Source organism: Esox lucius, chromosome 7, assembly GCF_011004845.1.
Source record: "Esox lucius isolate fEsoLuc1 chromosome 7, fEsoLuc1.pri, whole genome shotgun sequence".
In the NCBI taxonomy this organism is placed as follows: domain Eukaryota; kingdom Metazoa; phylum Chordata; class Actinopteri; order Esociformes; family Esocidae; genus Esox; species Esox lucius.
In genome coordinates, this window is record NC_047575.1 from 35,649,877 (window position 1) to 35,669,705 (window position 19,829).

Consider the following 19,829-nt stretch of genomic DNA (forward strand, 5'->3'; position numbering starts at 1 on the left):
TGCCAAAGAGCTCCAATGTTGTTTCATCTGTGCACATGCCATTTTCCCAGAAGGATTTGGGCATGTTTACACAGGATTTTGCAAAGTTCAACTAGGCTCAATTGTGACTCTCCTTCAGCAGTGAGGTTTTCCTGGGATTTCTACCATTGAACCCTCATTGGTTAAGTGTGTGACAGATGGTTTAAGCTTCCAGTGTCCTTCAGGACCTTTGCAGTGGAGCATTAGCAGTGGAGAAAAACTCCCTAAGAAGCTGTTATTTCCAACAAGGGCTTTTTGGCCCCCTCCCTCATAGGCCACTTTTGTTAAGCACAGTCATGGAGATGCTACAGGCCTCTTGGCCTCCCTGATTAGTGCCATTCTCATCCAGATACTCAGTTTTTGAGGATAGCCTGTTTTAGACAGATTCACAGTTTTGCCTTATATACATATTCTGTGTGGGTTATTCAATGCCTTGGAAATGTTCCTCTAAACACCACAGCCCATCCAGGTGTCATGGCAAAGAGGGGGATACTTACAAATGTTCTGTTTTATATTTGTAATTAATTTAGAATAATAAGGCATATTGTATTTATCACTTTAACAATATGGACTTTGTGTAGACCAGTTGCAAAAACCCTTGATTAAAATCCACTGAATACTTGTGAACCACTGTATTACTCAACATCAATATTCCATTTACGTTCAGATTTTAAGATACAGAAGATTGTGTGATTCATTGCATTTATTTAATGCTTTGACAGAACTAACATACCAACACACAGTGGATAGACATGGATATATGTTGAAAGAATACGTGTTCTCACAAAACCATGTGGGTAAAGACGATTTTGTCTGATGAGAACATTTTGCCTTTAATTTCAAAAAGATATGTTTAGCGCAAAGTCAACACAGCCAAAGAACACATTAGCTAGTCAAACATGGAGATGGCAGCACCTTGGTATGGGGCAGCTTTTCTTTAGTCGAAGCAGACACAATAAATAGCTCCAAACAGCAGCTCATTGCCAGAAAAGGTTTTACCATTCAACAAGACAATCTGTAGCACAAATCAAGTAAGGAATGGCTTGCAGAAAGCAAATTCAATGTTCTGGAACCGCCCAGTAGGAGCCCAGACCTTAATCCTATAGGAAATCTGTGGACTGACTTAAACAGGGTTAGCACAGGAGATCCCCTCAATTTTTAACTGTGTTTGAAGTCTACTGCAAAGAATAATGGCATCAAATTGCAAAATCCAAGTGTGCCATGATAGAGTTATCCGAACAGACATATTGCTGCAATCAAAGCAAATGTGCTTCCAGGACATATAAGTTGAGGGTTGTTTATGGGGTATTGTTTGTAAATCAATGGAAAAACACTATATATCAATTAAGTGTAACAAAAGAAAATGTGGAGAATCCGAATGGATCTGTAGACTGTTCAGAAAGACACTACATGGGAAAATGGAGCAGTAGAAATATTAAAGTATCACGATAAGTATCAAGATTATACTGTATCATGAGATCCCCTGGCCTGTCCCAGCCATAACCAAAAAAGTGAATAATGACCTTTTGGGAACTTCACATCTAATTTCCTCCATCTATATGGGTATAGACATTTTTCTTGTTCACGTCAACCCAACCTAAGGAACATTAGGTTCCTTGGCTAATATGAAGCCTATGAGATGGCAATATATTTAATAAAAATAAATCAGCATCTGCAGGACGCTGGCTGAACCAGACACTCAGACACTGAGAAAGTGTCCCCATGACCAGCACAAAAGGGGTTGTCACTTCTCCTGGACACTCCCAGTCCTTCCAAGCATTTCATTTATTCCAAAGCCAGTACACCTAAATTAACTTGCCTAATTATTATTAAGCCCTTGATTCTCAGAGGGTCCCAGTGAGGTTTGAGAACCAATGTATTAGATTAAACCAGCTTGTAGCTCTACTGATGAAAGTGTTCATTTTGGATTGCACAGCTTAATGACGCTGTTCTTTTAGCAGAAGTGAAAGGGAATATGCCTGCCCATTTAGAATGGATGCAGTAAATAGGTCAATTGAATGCAAACAATGGTAGACCAAAGTCCTAGAGCCCACATTAAAAAGATGTGATCACAATGTACTCTAAGACACCAACAATAAGGATATTCAAGTATCATATGGATTCCTTAGACCGGTTTAACCTACAGTAGTAAATTTCAGATGAAGTGAGCGCTAACTGCCATCCCTATAACATGTCCATGGCATTTCCACTTTTTTGGTCCAAGTTCCATCTACCTCTTAATTGCATCTATGCAAATGTCTGTGTGTGTATTTTACATGTTCACATTCCGTTAGCTATACCCCAGGGGAGCAGGACCAAAGGGAAACACAGCAGACCCTGCTATTGTAACAGCCTCCAGAACATCATGAGTCAGAGGTCTCCAGCAGAGCCGTTTTCACTCGTCACAACGCTCGGTGTATTTTTAGAACCAGGGAAAGACGCATCTGTCCAACCAGAGGGAAGAGAAAAATGGCCTAATAGCATTACAGCTTAGAGAGGGTGGAGAGAAAAACAAGTACATAGAGGGAGATAGATGGGGAAGGTCCATGTGGGTGGAGAGGGGGATGACACTTGACTGTAGCTTCATCCCACAGGGCCTGAGAGGCTCCTTGTTAAAAGCAAACATGAATCACTAACATGGATTGAAGTGTTTCAGAAGAGGCTCAGGAGATTGGACCATGAGTGTATATTTCTGAGTCTGTATGCACATACTGCAGGGTTGGGCAATGCCCTAGTTTGTCTTTATGATTATGTACCTATTTTTGATATATGATTATACTGTATCAATCCCTATTGGCCTCCCGTAACGTTATTTTATGGTATAAACTATTATCTTTACTCAGCAAATAGAACCGTTGGGCTAAGAGCATTGCCCAACCAAACTCTGAGGCTAGGAACAGCCAAATCTTTTCTTATGTCCCTTTCAGATGTGTAGGTTGTATGTATTATGGAGCAGTAACAGTCTGATGAGAAACCGGTGATGTGCTTATGTGAGGTTGGTTAGTTTTAAGCCTAAATCACAGGCAGAATAGAAGCAGTCTCATCTTTCTAACTACATATGTTTGACTTAAAATAATAGTATATAACATTGATGTGATTGAGAATATCCTATGACCACAGCATTGACTTAAATGATTGGTATTTCTTGTTAATTCTTCAAAGGAACAACTTTAGGACAGCTCCTGCAGCCAGGCAAGAACTTTCTCTCGGTCACTGAGAAGAAATGTCGTCGACCAGTTAAATCCAACTGAGACTTTCAACAGGTTTTCCCCACTGGAGTCGGAGTCAAGGCCCGAGCCGTCTTCAGAGGCGAATGATCGGCAGGCATTTGTTCTACCGGTGGCCTTGAAAAACTACAAACTTTAGTTTTTACAATACCGAAAATCACTCACGTCTGCTCAATCAGCTTATTTCTCCAAACTGATTGAGGTGAACAAAAACAATCCAAAATGTATCTTCGATACAGAAGAAAAGCTCAACAAGTGGGTCATCACTTTAGTTGTAATAAAGACATTAACTACTTTGATGAAAAGAACATCACCATTAGAATACAAATAACTGACCCCTCAAAAAGTTATGGTCCTCAAAATCGCAGTTGTCCTAAAAATGTCCTGAACCTCCCTGACCAGGTGTCAATGGGGACAGTTGAATTTTTTGATGCCGTATCGCTCGACACATTTAATACATTTGTAATGAGTTCTAAACCCACAAACTGTCAGCTAGACCCGATTCCAACAAAATTACTTGAGGAACAATTTCCTGTGCTAGGTCAGCCAATGTTGAACATAAATTGCTCCCTTTCCTCCGGATGTGTACCAAACTCACAAACAAACAGCGGAAATTAAGGCTCTTCTAAAAAAATCTAATCTGGATCCCGACATATTTAACAATTATAGGCCAATATCGAACCTCCTGTTCCTCTCAAAAATCTTAGGCATTCAGTTGTTGGGAAACAAATTTTTCTTCCTGAAGACAAATAACATTTATGAAATGCTCCAGTCCGGTTTCAGATCCCATCACAGTACTGAGCGATGTAATCCGAAATCACAATGTACATTTTCACTGTTATGCTGATGACACACAGTTATATATTTCAATGAAGCATGGAGAAGCTCCAAAATTAGCTACTTTGGAAGCATGCGTTTCAGATATTAGGAAGTGGATGACAGAGAACTTGTAAGAAAAAACTGTAAGAAACCTCAGTGTTATCCATGATCCTGACCTATCCTTTGATGAACATAGAAAAAATGTCTCCAGAGTTGCTTATTTTCATCTTCAAAACATTGCAAAAACCATAAACTTTTTATCAAAACGTGATGCAGGAAAACTAATCCATGCTTTCATTACTTCTAGACTAGATTACTGCAATGCTCTTCTTTCCGGTTACCCTGACAAATCAATAAATAAACTTCAATTAGTGCTGCACACGGCTGCTAGAATCCTAACTAGAACAAAAAAAATTCAACACATTAACCCTGTACTAGAGTCTTTACACAGGCTGCCTGTCAGGGTTAGGGCTGATTTAAAGGTTTTACTGTTAACCTATAAAATCAATACATGTACTGGCTCCTACTTACCTCACTGAAATGATCTGACCTCATTCAGGGTGGTTGCGGTTGGTGGGTGTCCCTTTGGTTGATGCCTGGCAATGTGGGTGGATTGATTTCCTGCCTGTTGGGCCCTGTCCGGGGCCTCCCCCAGGTAGGGCCACAGTGTTGTTGGACCCCCCCGTCTCAGTTCTTAGGCCTTACTATTGTGCTGGGGGATTGGGTCAGTTCTCCTTCCCTACTAAGTTCTCCTTCTCCACTATAAATCGTTGTTGATATGTGGAAGGCATTTTCTGAATTTTCCCAGTTTCATCCCGTTTTAAACTTTAGGAGGACATGAGGTCCTGGTCCACACCTGCAAGTACCTGGTTTGGGGGGCCCGTTGCTGTCCCTGTCCCTGTCCTTGCCCATCTGGTCATACTTCTGACCTAGTCTAAATTTAAATAGACTCTGCATTTAGCCCACATGCATTTATTAATTATTCTAATTGGACTCTTAATATCTCACCCGGGACAGCCAAAAGAGGACTGGTCACCCTTATGAGCCTGGGTCCTCTCTAGGTTTCTTCCTAAAATTCAGCCTTCTTAGGGAGTTTTTCCTAGCCACTGAAATTCAACACTACTGTTGTTTTCTCCTTGGGGTTTAAGGCCGGGTGTTTCTGTAAAAGCACTTTATACAACAGCAGTTGTCACAAAGAGCTTTATAAATACATTTGATTGATTGGACACATTAGGCTGGAATATTTAGACAAAAGAAACTACTGTTCATAACACGGCTCTACTACGCTTAGCCTTAAAAGAAACAATAGTGGCTTGATCACATGAAGTCTGCTGCAATGCTGTTATTACTGTATTTTACTTATTATACTCAGCTGGGCAATTTTGGCAAGAGCATGTTCCAGAAAAATTCAGTATATTTCCATTACAAATTTGAGTGAAATAGATTCAAACTAGGGCTGAACGATATATCGTTCCAGCATCGACATTGCGATGTAAACATCCGCAATAGTCACATCTCAGAACATGTGATTTAGTAATAAAAACAGTCTACAATACATATTTTTCTCAAATGGAAAACCAGCATTATATCTGTATGACAACTTAATTCACTCCGATTTATGGGTTACTGGATACACAGTTTATCATAATATTACACAGTTCGTTGCTGCACTTAGTTGATATGCAGGCTTTGCTTGTGCGTGACGAAATGGTGAGTGAGGAACAGGCAAAAAAATACCAAAATTGAGAATTTGTTTGCAAAAAGAAATGCATCGTCAATTATATGGAAATATTTCAGCTACAGACAGGATGATGCTGACCAAAAACAGGTACTTTGTCGAGAGTGCCTTGCAATTTTTGCCACAACACGAGGCAACATGACCAGTTTGTTTGATCATTTAAAGCGGCACCACACAGTGCAAAGCATCTCAATGCCCTCCAAAGTAAAAATCTATTTCAGATGCATTTGCCAGTGTTACACCATACGAGGCCACAGACTGCATTTTGCAGTTGGTAAGTTAAGCCCAATTGTTCATTCTATTTTACTACTGTTGCTATTACTATACTATTACTGTAGCAACATGAAATATAAACATTTTCATGAGTTTCATAGATTTTGTAGAGGATGGGGCGGGGGAAGAATGAAGGATACACATTGTCAGGTTGATATACAGGATGTCTTCAGAAAGAGCCTTGGCTTTTTTCATATCTCAATATATATCGCAGAAAAACAAAATATTGCAATGTCAGTTATTTCCAATATCGTGGAACCCTAATTCAAAAGTATTACAAAATCAAACAAAAAGCAAGATGCTGTGAGTCCCAAACTCGCTACATCCGGTTGCTATTGCACACACACGCACTTCAAATGCATCTTGTTAGCAAAACTAGCATGTCTACGGTGTCAGGCTTCAGAGATGCCCTGAGGCAGGGGACAATGTTCACACCTGTGCTGAAGTCTCTGAAACCCCTGTTTCCAGTGTGCTCAAATGCTGCATGTTTTACGTGAGTGGAAACTATTTTGCATTAGCGAGGTCTCTATAAGCACTGGCGTCATCTTGTAAGATGCAGCACCAGAGAATTATGGCAAGCCATGTGGGTGAATCAACAGCACGACCTGTCAAAGTTTAGACATTACACATAAAACTATTTGACACAAACACTGATTCTAGAACCAGCCTGAAAACAATGACTAGAAATTGCAGTCATACTCGATTTATATTCTAAGCAAAGACTTAGTAATACATGTGACCATAGTTCTATAGGAATCAAGCTTCAGTTCATGAAAATAACTTGAGACTGATGACGTCCTTTATATTGCCCTTCACCCAGCCCTGGCGTTCGGGGCAGGTCGCCGGGTCACTCGAGACATCGCTCACCCGTACTGTGCATGTATCTGGAAGGCGTTGGACAGCCTCGTGTTGTGTTATTTTTTTTTTTGTTGTTGCACTAAGCCAATATGAGGAGCAGTGATGACTCACAGATAGCTCATCTGCTGAGCTCACAGTGAGGGGGTGGAGGACAGCGGGAACATGTGACACACTGCCGCACTCCACACAGCCCCTCTGGGCAGGAAACCCTTCCATACAGCAACAGCACTTCAACAACCCAGGGCCGGTGGACTTACTGGAGCCAGGTGAAGGTCTGGGTTCTGGGCCATAAAAGATGGCTCACTCACATGGTCTCCTCGTCGATGTCGTTCTCCTCCGTGTTGCTGGTTGCCGTGGAGCTGCCAGAGGTGCTGCTCCCATCCAGGGGGTTGACCTCCTCGTCCCCGGTCAGACAATCCACCTCCAAGTCCCCATCAGACAGCTCCTGATCACACCATAACATTAGCGCAACATTTACATAACCCGTTGTCCAGTGATTACACCATTGCCCCGCGACATCCAACTCAATTGGAAACTATTCAAAAGAGTGTTAATTTAGCGATAATGTTGAATTTGGGTCTTGGGCTGCCTGACAAGGACCTGTTTCAACAACATGCAGCCTTGAGCTCAGATGTGGACGCGCCAGTGTTTTTCCTTTACAGTGCCCCACCTCCATCTTCAGACACATTATGATAATGCAGACTGAGGTTGGCACTTCAATAGAACAGAATGATTTATAAGTGTTCCTGAAATTAAATATAGTCCAGTGCTATATGCTTTTGATGGCCTGTTTTATTTTTTTTATTTTACAATGCCATACATTTTCCTCAGAGACAAATATTAACAAAAGGAAAATGCTAACATTGTTGATTTCTTTTGGGGCCTCATTTATCAAACAGTCGAGGCACAAATCTGGGTGAAAACCATTTTTAGAAATCTATCACACCAAGTGAGATGTACGTACGCACTGTACAAAATGAACTGCATGCCAATTTTCTTGTTAATGCGGAGAATATATCTTTCAAATGCGTGAAACGCATTTTATTTTGCAGGTATAGACTGCACCATTGCATGAGGCACCCTCCCAAGACTAGTTGAACTGGGAGAAAACAGCCATCTACTCCAAGTGAAATTTCCAAATGTGATGGTAACAGGGAGTGAACAATGAATTCAACAAAAAAAATCATTAACACAAAGCTACACAAGGGACCTTTTGTGAATGTATGGCTTAATGATGATGACATTTTGTATGTGACATTGCTTAAGAAACCTGAATTGTCCTAATGGGTCACCCTTCGTAGTGCTTAAGTTAAGCAAGGCAAAATTTAGCAAATAAAAAAACCTATATTGGCATCTAGTCAATAGCCATAACTATACACCTATAGATCTGTTTTCACCAATAGATCTCTGAAAAATGTAATGGTGGTCAGAGCGTGTTTTTTTTTAATGGTACAGAATTATTTATTCCCCATAAGCTTTAGAGGAATGATTCTGACCATATAGTTAATTAGCATTTCAAAACACAAATAGCCAAAGTTGTGCATGAGCACTGACACTAAGAACAATTTCTGTTCATCAGGTGATCTCATACCATTGTGCTTATGATGCTTGTAGGATGGTAAGATAAATCACATTCTAAAATGATCAATTCCATTCATGCAATGTTTTGTTTATAGTTCCATTAATTTTCTTGAATAGTTCCATTAACATGTTCCATTTGTTCCAACATTTGCCTTATTTATCAATGTTTCAAGACACACACAGCAGTAAGAGCTTCTAATTTGTGTGGGCATTATAATCATACCGGTATGTGGTGTGCAAATCATCTTGAAACATGGATATTAATAAAATACAGTGATCCTCTTTGGCCCTCATGAATATGATTACAAAGAAAACGACCAACTGACTCACATTGGAATCATCGTGCTGGGTCTTCTCTTCTTCGTCCTCTTTGGTCTCTATGGCTGTGGTCTGACAGCCGTCCTCAGCAACAGAACCTTTCCCAGAGCGGGGGTCTCTCTCTGAGGTCGAGGGACCCAGGCGCCGGTCGGGAGGAGAGGAGCTGCGAGAATTCTGCTTCCGGAAGAGTTCAATGGCCAGCCTCTGAGAACAGGTGGATATAATACGCAATGACTTATCACAATCATTTTATTTGAGAAATTTGAAATATATAGGCCCCTATACAGTACAAATCTGCAGATGAACGGTTTCCTGGATGTAAAAATCAATTGTCATCCTCTGCGCACATTCAATGTTTCTATTTGTTTTTAGCCCCATTTTCTCTGAATTTCGTAACATCCAATTTGGTCTTGGAACAACTCCACAGCAGGTGCAGGGCTGTCCAAGATCAAAACATGTTTCTGCCAAGCACATCCCATTGACCCCTATGGATTTTATCATCACACTGCTTGCTCAGTTATCACTAGTACACACACACACACACACACACACGAGAACAAATTCCCCAGTGTACATCCACAATTGAGTTCACAAGTGCCCAGCCAAACAAAAAGTTACAACAGCGCAACATGACAATATCCACCCATACACCCGGACAGCGCTGATCCCATGCTGTAACCCTAGGGCATTGTGGGCATTCTGCGACTGCAGTTGTACGCCTACCCATAGTTCATTCTTCTAAAAGTTTGGGCCCCTACTGTTTTTGCCAATGAATCAAGAGAACTTGTTCTGCCACCAAACTGCGTGCATCAGCCTAGTAATTTAATGTCGGAAACACAGAGGTGTGTGTGTGTCACTCTAAGACCATACCTCTTTTAGGTTGTTGATCTGCTGGATGTAGCTGGACTGGGCTGACTCAAGCTGGCTGATGTACCAGTACTGGTCTCTGCATTTCTGGAAGAAGGTTGGTGAACGCACCTGATAGCTGTTCAGGAGAGAGACAGCGCAATCAGCAGCCTCACAAGACCTCAACATAGACACGGCAAATAAAAATAATTGATAATGACATGGACTCTCACTGTAACGCGTGTAATAGCGTAATGTGTAGTACTAGTATAGCGTGTAGGAGCGTAATGGGTAGTACTAGTGTAGCATGTAGTAGTGTAGCATGTAGTAGTGTAGCATGTAGTAGTGTAGCATGTAGTAGTGTAGCATGTAGTGGTGTAGCATGTAGTAGTGTAGCATGTAGTGGTGTTAAATCACCGAAGGACAAGGGTGTCCGTCTGCATGTTGAGGTAGCCCTCGCTTGCCAGGAGGTCAAGTCTGAAGAAGCGATTGTAGCCCCAACACTCCCCCACCTCAAAGTCCGATGCAAACTCCCTGATGATGTTCTTAGTTGGGTCACTGGAGGCCTGGTGGACCATCTCCACACGGTACTCATACCTACGACACAAAGAGCACGGTGAAATAAAGCCAAATTAACATTATTTGAGAAATTGGAGAAAACATACTTAGAGGTTTCAGGTAGCCCGGCAGACAGTTCCAAGAACACTGATAGGTAGTTGCCACGCACCACACCGTTGCCGTCCTGGAGGGAAAACCAAAACTTTAAACCAGAAATCACAGGCGATGGAAGCCGATTTCAAAGCACATAAAATGGGTCAATGGTTCCTCCTCGGCTTAATTTATCTTTAGCTCTACCATTTGAAGATTCATTATTAACCCTGTTGTTGTATATCGGCCACTAATTCTGGAAATATTTTTGATGAGTATAAGAGGATGTCACCTTTGCTTCCACCCCTCGAATCATCCACTATAATTATGGGTTTTGTAAAACTTTAACAGAAATGAAATTAGTGGTGTATTGTTTGTTCACTCAGGTTGTCTTTCATCTAATATCAGGTTAGGGTTGTGACAGTATTTATGGGGCCCTATAATCCTCTATAGTCCCCTACAATGTATTGGGACAATTGGCTTGACAGGTTTTTTCTTGATGGTTCTTTGGGGAAGAGTACAGTTAATTTCTTATTTTGACCCCTATTTTTCTTATTTTTCTCCCCTCCCAGTTTGTCAAATTCCCAGTCATATCCTTGTCTGGTCATGAATGCTGGTGCCACAGATTAATAAACTAAATGGCCACTATTGACCATTGGCCCACAGCCTACACAAGGAGTCGCTTGAGCGCAGCATGACAAGACGCCCAGTCTGAATATCCAGCCACCCACCCCAAAGGACTATCCAATGACAGCACTGTGCTAATTCACACCGTTTCATGCTAGATCAACGCCGGAACCAGAAGAACCCTTGTCACTGGGATGCAGTAACCCTTGCCACTGTGCCTCATTTGAGCAAATTGCTAAAATATAAAAGTATCTGACATGTTTTTACATCTGCTCAAAAGCCCTTAATCACTAAAACTCAGCTCAGATTCTAACACAACAACGCTGGTCAGAAGTAAACACACAGATCCATGCCAAAGGCCCAGCTTCTGCTCCAGCTCCACCAGAAACACATTTCATTTTGGAAAAATGTAATCATGGAACAAATTCATGTTCATTCATGCAACATTGTGTGTTATCGAATTGCAGTAATTTGTCCACCTCAAACATATTCATCCTAACAGTATAGCTCCAGTTCTATATGTAGAGGTTTCAACCGTGCTTGAAAGGAGGCATGCAAATCTTTAGCAGCTAGATTTCTTCTGTGGAAAGTGTGTCTACTCACTGGGTAAACTTTCAGTCTCCAGCACAGTCCAGATATCTGCAGTGGTGGGCTGTAGACGGGATCTGCCCTCTGTCTAAGGGTGCTGTAGAAGCAACACAGGCATAGAAACAAGTCAGACAGGGTGAAGTCATTCATTTAAAAAGACAATTCCAACTGTCTTGGTTAAGTGTCACAATGAGAGAGAAATTGGTCATTATCATTGGCCACCATGTCGTCTTAATAGAGCAAATCTCCCAGCCGACTAATATCAGGCTAATACATGATCAGTCATAAGCTAATTAACAGCTAGAGTGTATGGACAAGCACAGCACAGGACCTGGCAACTCAAAACACTGTGGGCTATAGTGAACGTTCCCAAGGTTATTCAAAGACCGTTGATTTACATTTCTTAGACAAACACACACAAGCTAATTGCACAACATTTCCTGGATAAGATATTGATGTTTTTTTTTTTTTTACCTGAAGTTCGCCAGGACAAAAGTGCTTGAATCATAGGCAGGAACCAGCTCACTGTGGAGAGAAATATATAAAAAGCTTAACTACACATTGTAATATGAATCATCAAAAAGAAAAAGTACAGTAACTGTTCATAAACATAAAAGGATCATCCTTTGGGTGACATCAATGTGAACACATACAGCTGATATTGTCAATTCTAAAACACTTGATATCTTCCACCTGCGTAGGTTTTAAATATTTTTGAAGGCATTGATTACACATCAAGGTGAAGATGGCACCAACAGGACATTGCAAAGATCAGGACAACACTCCAAAATGTATCACTGGGCAAGAAGTCCATTAGTTAGTGTAACAAGAGGCCAACGGCAACCAAAAGGAGCAGCAGGAATTTCTGTCAAGAAGTGGGCACTCCCGACTTATTACAACCAATCCACATATTTCCCACAAGTCTGAAACCTGTGGGGTAGAGTGGCAAGACAGAAGCCATTTCTCCCCCAAAAAATTGTTAAACCTGTATACACTTTGCAAGAAGACACATTCAGTCTCCCAAAAACATGTGGTAGAATGTGTTATGCTCTGATGACACCAAAGTGAACTCTTCCGCAAATATATAGTCCAGGAATGCCTCGTTGATGGAGGCCTATCCAAACAGAATTCCTGCTGTAATCCAAGCAAAAAGTGCTTTAACAAAATATTACAATAGCTGTTCAGTGTACACACTCAGGCCAGTAGCTAACATGGGGAAAGGTGGATATGATCAGTAAAGGCTCCTTTCTGGCAACTCGACCATGCAGCCAATTTTTTTCGTTGTATCGTCGTATTGCGCTCCTTGAAACAAACACACAGTCTTTTTCCAGAGCAGCCTGTATTTCTCCTGAGGTTACCTGTGGGTTTTTCTTTATATCCCGAACAATTCTTCTGGCAGTTTTGGCTGAAATCTTTTTTGGTCTACCTGACCTTCTCTTGGTATCAAGTGATCCCCAAATTTTCCACTTCTTAATAAGTGCTTGAACAGTACTGACTGGCATTTGCAAGGCTTTGGATATCTTTTTATATCCTTTTCCATCTTTATAAAGTTCCATTACCTTGTTACGCAGGTCTTTTGACACTTATTTTCTGCTCCCCATGGATCAGTATCTAGCCTTCTCAGCACATCTATGTGAGAGCTAACAAACTCATTGATTATTTATACACAGACAATAATTGCAATTTAAAAGGCCACAGGTGTGATAAATTCACCTTTAATTGCCATTTTCACCTGTGTGTGTCACCTGGTGTGTCTGTAACAAGGCCAAACATTCAATGGTATGTAAACTTTTGATCAGGGCCATTTGGGTGATTTCTGTTATCATTATGATTTAAAAAGGAGACAAACTATTGTGTGATAATAAATGGCTTCATATGATCACTATCCTTAAAGTCAGCATGATCACTCATTTTCAAAATCAATGCCAAAATGTCACAATTTCTGCCATGGTATGCAAACTTGAGCACAACCGTATATAGATTTACTGAAATCACCAAGCTGTATTCAGAGACATACAAATTGAATCCATTAGTTCTTCTGACTTGAGGTAAGTAGAATAAAGCCCTTTCAAAATCACTTCAAGAGGAGGAGTACTTTACTATTACAAGAAGTTGTGTTTTTGGTAAAAGATGCTAAACTAAACCAAGAGACTGTTTGTATTCCTCTAATCCTATTTTTTTGGCAATTTATTCCAGTTTCCGCTCTAAAAAGTATACAATATATACAGAAATACACAGAGACACACATCAAAACATGTTCTATGAGCTGAAATGATCAGGAGACCATTAGCTAGGTCTGGGCCCAGGCAATTCAAGTTATTTAATTGATTTTTTTTTACGGTTGATCTTTTCTTACCTGGTGAAGTCTGGCGGGACTGGAGTGGTGACAAAGGACTGCATAGGCTTGCGATGAACCTGCTGGAACATAAGCAGGATCTCTGGGCTCTTGGAAATCAACTCACTCTTACTGCAGGAGCGCAGCTGGAGGACAGAGGAAAAAAAACAGACAACTGAAAAGCTCTGCAGAGCAACACCTGAACAACATCCATCACCTCAACTCTTAACGGCATCTCATTTCAACAGAAAGTTTCACAGGCCATAAAATAAAAAAATAAAAACACACTAGATTGTGACTTAAGAGTGGTGAATTGATAAGAAACACCCATGTGAAGGTTTGAGTGCAGCTTATTGCTCTTCCTGAAGGGACTGTGAATAAAGCATTAGAGACCCTGAGACGAGTCCTGAAAGATTCAGGTGGCTGAATGTAGATGGGTGACAGACAGGTAAAGCCTACTCCCTCAGAAGTCTGGCAATTTCATCTAGGCTACGGTTTGAAATCCCTGAAATGTGATGTGCCGATTTGTTAAACTCGTGCCTTATGAATGAATCGAACACCAAGAAACCTTGGTCTATCACATTCATGTTGAATCAAGGCCAACCACCAGGTTTGTTGAAGTTCCAACTCTCACAATACAAAAAGTCAGTGTGAGTAGTTTGAAGCAGCTTCCTATCCTCTCCCATGTTTATCTTCACTGATGTGAAAGAACGGCACCAGTAAAAGCACATTGTGGTCACTAACATCTTTGCTTTGACCAGACAGTGCAGATGAAGAAGAGGAAAGATATAGCCTCTCTAGACCGAAGTCAAAATAAACAGATAAAGACCATTGGTGGCCCGGTGCCTCCACTCCCTTGGCTTCCTGCTACCCAGTGTGCTGCGCAGTACAGCCTGCCAGTCCAACACTGAAAACACTCACTTTACATTCCCCTCTTAAACACCTGCCTCCACAAACCAGAGGACAACGCAGTATGCCCTGCAAGAAACAAACCCTTTCAAGCACGTACAACATCCACTTGTAGAGAGACCCATGTTGCTTAAATTGCCTTGTGGCTTATTGGAGGTCAATGTTCAAATATAGCATGATGTACACTGGAATGCTGGTGTGATTTATGATGTACGCCGGAATGCTGGTATGGTGCAGCTCCACACACCTGATGCTCCACCTCTTGCAGGAGAGACTCCAGTAACTCAGTCTCCTGGGTGAGTGAGGTCTTCTGACCTGTTGTGGGAGAAGGTGTTCATTTAAAAAAAAAACGAACGGTTTCAGTGACACAGAAGGGTATTCCGGCAACGACAGAACTCTGAAACGCTGAAATAAGAGTACCCATGAGGGTGATGAGTTTGTTCTTGAGCTGGTTGTCAAGACGGGCGATCATCATCTCTACTGCATTACGAATCTCGCGCACTCGCTCGTCCTTGGCTCCTCGCACTGCTTCCACGTTCCTCTCCTGACAGACCCCAGACACATAGGCAATGAGGGCAAAGACTTTTGCACGGTTGTAATGTATTTTGGCAACTCCTTGCATTATAGAGGGACATCGAAGGAGACGTTCCATTACTACAGAGGAGAATTAGTGTGGTGTCCTTGCGCCATCTAGTGGCTAAACCCAGCACACAGCAGTGGTGAGACAGACGCCTCCATGTATTCTTGTAAGCTAAATAAATAATACCGTAAAACAACCCAACAATGCCATTAAAATATATATAAATAAAAGACAGTCCCTCTCACCACTTCCTGCACCAGGCTAATGAGCTCCATGAGGCGTCGGCGGAGCTTGGCCACCTCCTCGTTCACCTTGGTCACATGCTGCTCATAGATCTCAGCCAGAGGTTTGAAAGTGTGGCCCCCGTGCTTGGGGAAAGAGAGAGGGGTAAACGATCGGTGAACAAATATGGAGGGACAGGCTGACACGGCACTTGTGTTACACCCACTGAGAACACGCCTCCGCGGGTCACTTACCATGCCTCCCCAGAGAGCACACTGGTGACAGATGCACTTCTTACAGGTCCAGCAGAACACGCTCAACTTCTCATGGTGGGTCTCACACCTGGAGACAAACCGCAGACAGGCCACTGACAAGACTGATTCATCCACACTCTTTTAAAACATCCTGCGGAGCATCGTCAGCAAAGCAAGTCACAAACAATGAGCCATTTATAGACTTGTCCTACTTTATAATGTGCTGCGCCAAATTGTCTAGCTGAAAGGACACATTGTACTCAAGGTTGCCATTGCTTCACTCTACAGGTACCGACTAAATTTAGATGAATGGGGTACAGGTTGTTTTCAAGGTCTTCCATCCTAACATTAATATGGCATGGCTAGAGAGGGAGATGGGGCTGAGATGGTGATGAATGGGGCTGCGGGACACAGGGGACGCTGGAACCCACTTGTCCTTGTCGTTCTCTTCGTGTTTGGAGAGGTTGCAGAGCTGCAGGGTGTCCAGCTGCTGGGTGACCTCCTCAGCCCAGCGACAGTTCACCAACTCCCTCAGCTGCAGTGGGGCTCTGACACAGACAGGCACGCAGTCAGACAGGCACGCAGTCAGACAGGCACGCAGTCAGACAGGCACGCAGTCAGACAGGCACGCAGTCAGACAGGCACGCAGTCAGACAGGCACGCAGTCAGACAGGCACGCAGTCAGACAGGCACGCAGTCAGACAGGCACGCAGTCACTTAAATGTCCTTAATAATAGGCTGGCTGAATTGTAGTATGGTTCTAGGCCAACATCAAAGTAGCAGGCTACCCTTGGTCTCATTCCCTGCAAGGGATTCAGAGTACTGTGTTCCAACACAGAAGGGCTTACCGACAGTGTGGGCATTGGGCTCTCTGCTCAGTCAACCAGCGCTGTCAATAGGAGAAGGTACAGATGAGATTGTGACACTGGATTGAGTTGTTTTATACACCATGTCAAATACTGATGAGTGCATCTACTGTACATCCAAGAGCATATTTGTAGCCTGAAATGTCAGCGTATACACTGCAAGGACAATTTTACAATACCTCAAACTAATTTTAAATTAGTAAATGATAGCGGGGGTACTGATTTCTCCACCAAACTAGAAAAGTAGGTTACTGAAGCTTCTGCTTTATTTACTATGCTGCAAGTTATAACATACAAATGATATTCCATAATAAAAGGTATATTCCATATGGGCTGAGCTAGGCCCGTGACTTGGTCTTATTGCCAGTTTCATCAGACCCACCCGTATGCAGCTGAAGCAGCAGAGTTTGGAGCAGTGGGGACAGAGCCGAGCATCACGCAGCTTCTCCATACAAATGAAACAGCGGAACACCTCCGCAATACTCTGTGTGGGGAGAGAGGGCTCATGGAGACATTCAAATAAAACTAGAACCACATCTGCCTAAGAGTCAGCAGGCTCTTGTAGCGTGGGTTATGATGCAGACCTAACTAGAAAGGAGTAACTTTGTGCATCAACTGTACCAAATTACCTAATTGCATTCAGAGGTTCTATCGTTTTCCTGGATAATTTATTGCTCTGAATATACGTAATATCAAATTTTTTAACAATCTGATGTAAATGACTCCCTGGTTGGGAGAGCCACAATATTTGGCACCACTTACCAGGAAACATCACTCCTGTGTTCCAGTTCCTGTGTTGGAGTTGATAATCCATGTTTATCATTTTAAAAGGCTAATCATTAGGTAACCCTTTTGCGATTATGTTAGCACAGCTGAAAACAGATCCTAAACTAGTGTACAGAAGGCTTGTTTTATTGCTTCTTTAATCAACACAAAAGCTTTCAACCGTGTTAACATTATCACAAAATGTTTTTCTAATGACCAATTAACCTTTTAAAATTATAAACTTTAATTAGCAAACAATGTGCCATTGGAACACAGGAGTGATGGTTGCTGATAATGGGCCTCTGTAGATATTCCACTAGAAATCAGCCATTTCCTGCTACAAAAGTCATTAACAACATTAACAATGTCTACACTGTATTTATGATCAATTTGATGTTATTTTAATGAACAAGAAATGTGCTTTCCCTTCAAAAAGAAGGACATTTCAAAGTGACCCCAAACTTTTGAACGGTAGCACTTCCAAGCTCAAGTGAACTCCAATCCATTTCTGAACTGGAGGGATATTCTAGTTGTAGAGATGGGTATTTACCTAAAATCTACAGTGGGGATAACCGGTGGCATACATGAGCATTTATAGTGGTGTGAAAAGCTGAAACACACCTCAACACTTTGTTCATCCATCTCAGCCAGTGTGGGTTTTTTTTCGAGTACAGGAACAGGTAAAATCTCAATCCCAGTCCTATATTCATTGAGAGAAGAGAACAGAGGTGGTTTAATTCTGACAAACATTGTAATTGCAAAACCTTAAATCAAAGCTTAAATGTTTTTCAACTAAACATTGGAGTGTATTCATTGTACCATTAAAAACCTAAAGTTTCGTAAAACAGAATCAACAAATTCGTTACACAAAATCAGGAGTCACCGATCCTAATTTGTCGAATAGAAACTCGGAAGAAACCTTTCGCAACTAAAACGTTGTTTGTCGGAATTAATACACCCAGCTGTATCCAATAAATGCAAATAAAAGGAATAGTTAATCTAGCCAAAATGTTGTTACTTTTCACTTACTTAGAAGGTGTCCTTTCATCAGTTCTGTCTTCCAAACTAATATTGGTTTTCAATAACTTCAACCTTCCTTTGACAAACAAACTAACTGATTTTCTTAGCAAACGTTATTGCAATTTCCAAAACTTTAGGTAGCTGGTGACTGAGACTAGCTAGGTACAGAGTACTGTCAGTAGCAATATGCAGTATCTACTAGGCATTAAACTAGCAATTACAATTGTTGGAACATTGCCATTGGACATGGAGTTCAACAATATCTAAATAGCTTCCGAATCAACATACACGAAACAAGAAAGGTGCACACTATGAAAGTGAACTCAAATAGATAATGTCGCAAGCTAAGAAATGTTAGCTAGCTAAAGGTAACGTTAGCCATCTGTCTATGCTAGACAGTTAGCTAGCTAACGCGTTACTGTAGCTGGTTGATTACCATACCTTCCCAGGTGCTAGATACTGTAGCTGGCTATTCCTCTTTCTTCAAAAAGGCATTTATAGCAGCACTGATGATGCAGATGATGTTCCAATAGATACTAATTTTGATTTATAAAATTGGTCAGCCTATTAACACCCACTGCACTGTCTTCTTAATAATAAATGAATTGCAGTTGGCATATAGCATCAAGCTATTGACCTAGCTAGTAGCCCAACTGACTGCTGTATTGTAAATATGTAAATCATACAATGAAATAAGGCTTCATTAGATTATACATCTGAACGCTTGTATGTAAAATTTACATCGTCTTCGCAATCGATGGCTAAGTTTGTTTTCCTTCCATGATGCAGGTTATCTTCTGCAGCAGCTATCACCATTGGAAACCATTTCCATGTTTATCGCGAGTTCTTTGGACAGTGCATCAACCAATGAAAAACAGGTAACGCGATGGAAGGCGGTATCTTTCTCCCTGCTAGCCAATGGGCAAATAAGCATTTATCTGATGGGAATAGTAAGGTGACACACCCATTTGCTTATCTTGGATGCTGCACTGTGCTGCACAGCACTTAATTCCACGACTGAAAGGTTCTTAACAAGCGCCACACACAACTAAAATTGTATTGGTGTAAGCAAAAATACAAAATACATTTAAAGTGTTGAATAGAGAAACTCCCAGTAATACAATTACATATTTTGGTATGAAAGCAATGTCCATTAAAGGGCGTGTCAAACCTAAATAGGAATATTTGACCTTTGCCTGAATGCAGTTTTAAATACTTATTCAAATCCACCCAATAATAATTTTAAACAAATGTAAATTATAATTATTAACATTTTTTAAAAGTAATCTACATATTGACAGTTCATATTTCTGTCAGAATTGAATTTAGAAATATGT

The 19,829-nt window shown here is 41.3% G+C and overlaps 1 protein-coding gene across 8 annotated transcripts in view; it reads right to left on the minus strand.

The window, feature by feature from the left end:
• The window catches only part of trim37 (tripartite motif containing 37), a 32,383-nt gene extending 13,036 nt beyond the window's left edge, over positions 1–19,347 (minus strand). For 3 of the 8 annotated variants that reach the window (XM_020048455.2, XM_010870907.4, XM_010870906.4), the window contains exons 1-18: positions 19,234–19,347; positions 18,094–18,172; positions 17,090–17,191; positions 16,690–16,730; positions 16,273–16,389; positions 15,842–15,929; positions 15,611–15,733; positions 15,206–15,329; positions 15,033–15,100; positions 14,798–14,854; positions 13,898–14,022; positions 12,016–12,066; positions 11,557–11,638; positions 10,344–10,420; positions 10,096–10,275; positions 9,703–9,817; positions 8,845–9,036; positions 7,242–7,378 (exon numbers count right to left, since the gene is read on the minus strand). In XM_020048455.2, coding sequence (XP_019904014.2) covers positions 7,242–7,378; positions 8,845–9,036; positions 9,703–9,817; positions 10,096–10,275; positions 10,344–10,420; positions 11,557–11,638; positions 12,016–12,066; positions 13,898–14,022; positions 14,798–14,854; positions 15,033–15,100; positions 15,206–15,329; positions 15,611–15,733; positions 15,842–15,929; positions 16,273–16,389; positions 16,690–16,730; positions 17,090–17,191; positions 18,094–18,172; positions 19,234–19,235 — 1,760 coding nt within the window. In that variant the 5' untranslated portion in view covers positions 19,236–19,347. Of the gene's footprint in view, positions 1–7,241; positions 7,379–8,844; positions 9,037–9,702; positions 9,818–10,095; positions 10,276–10,343; positions 10,421–11,556; positions 11,639–12,015; positions 12,067–13,897; positions 14,023–14,797; positions 14,855–15,032; positions 15,101–15,205; positions 15,330–15,610; positions 15,734–15,841; positions 15,930–16,272; positions 16,390–16,689; positions 16,731–17,089; positions 17,192–18,093; positions 18,173–18,291; positions 18,396–18,501; positions 18,903–18,933 lie in introns of those variants that run through there. The other 5 variants (XM_010870909.5, XM_010870910.4, XM_010870912.4 and 2 more) reach the window with 5 other exon arrangements.
• Positions 19,348–19,829: the final 482 nt, after the last annotated feature.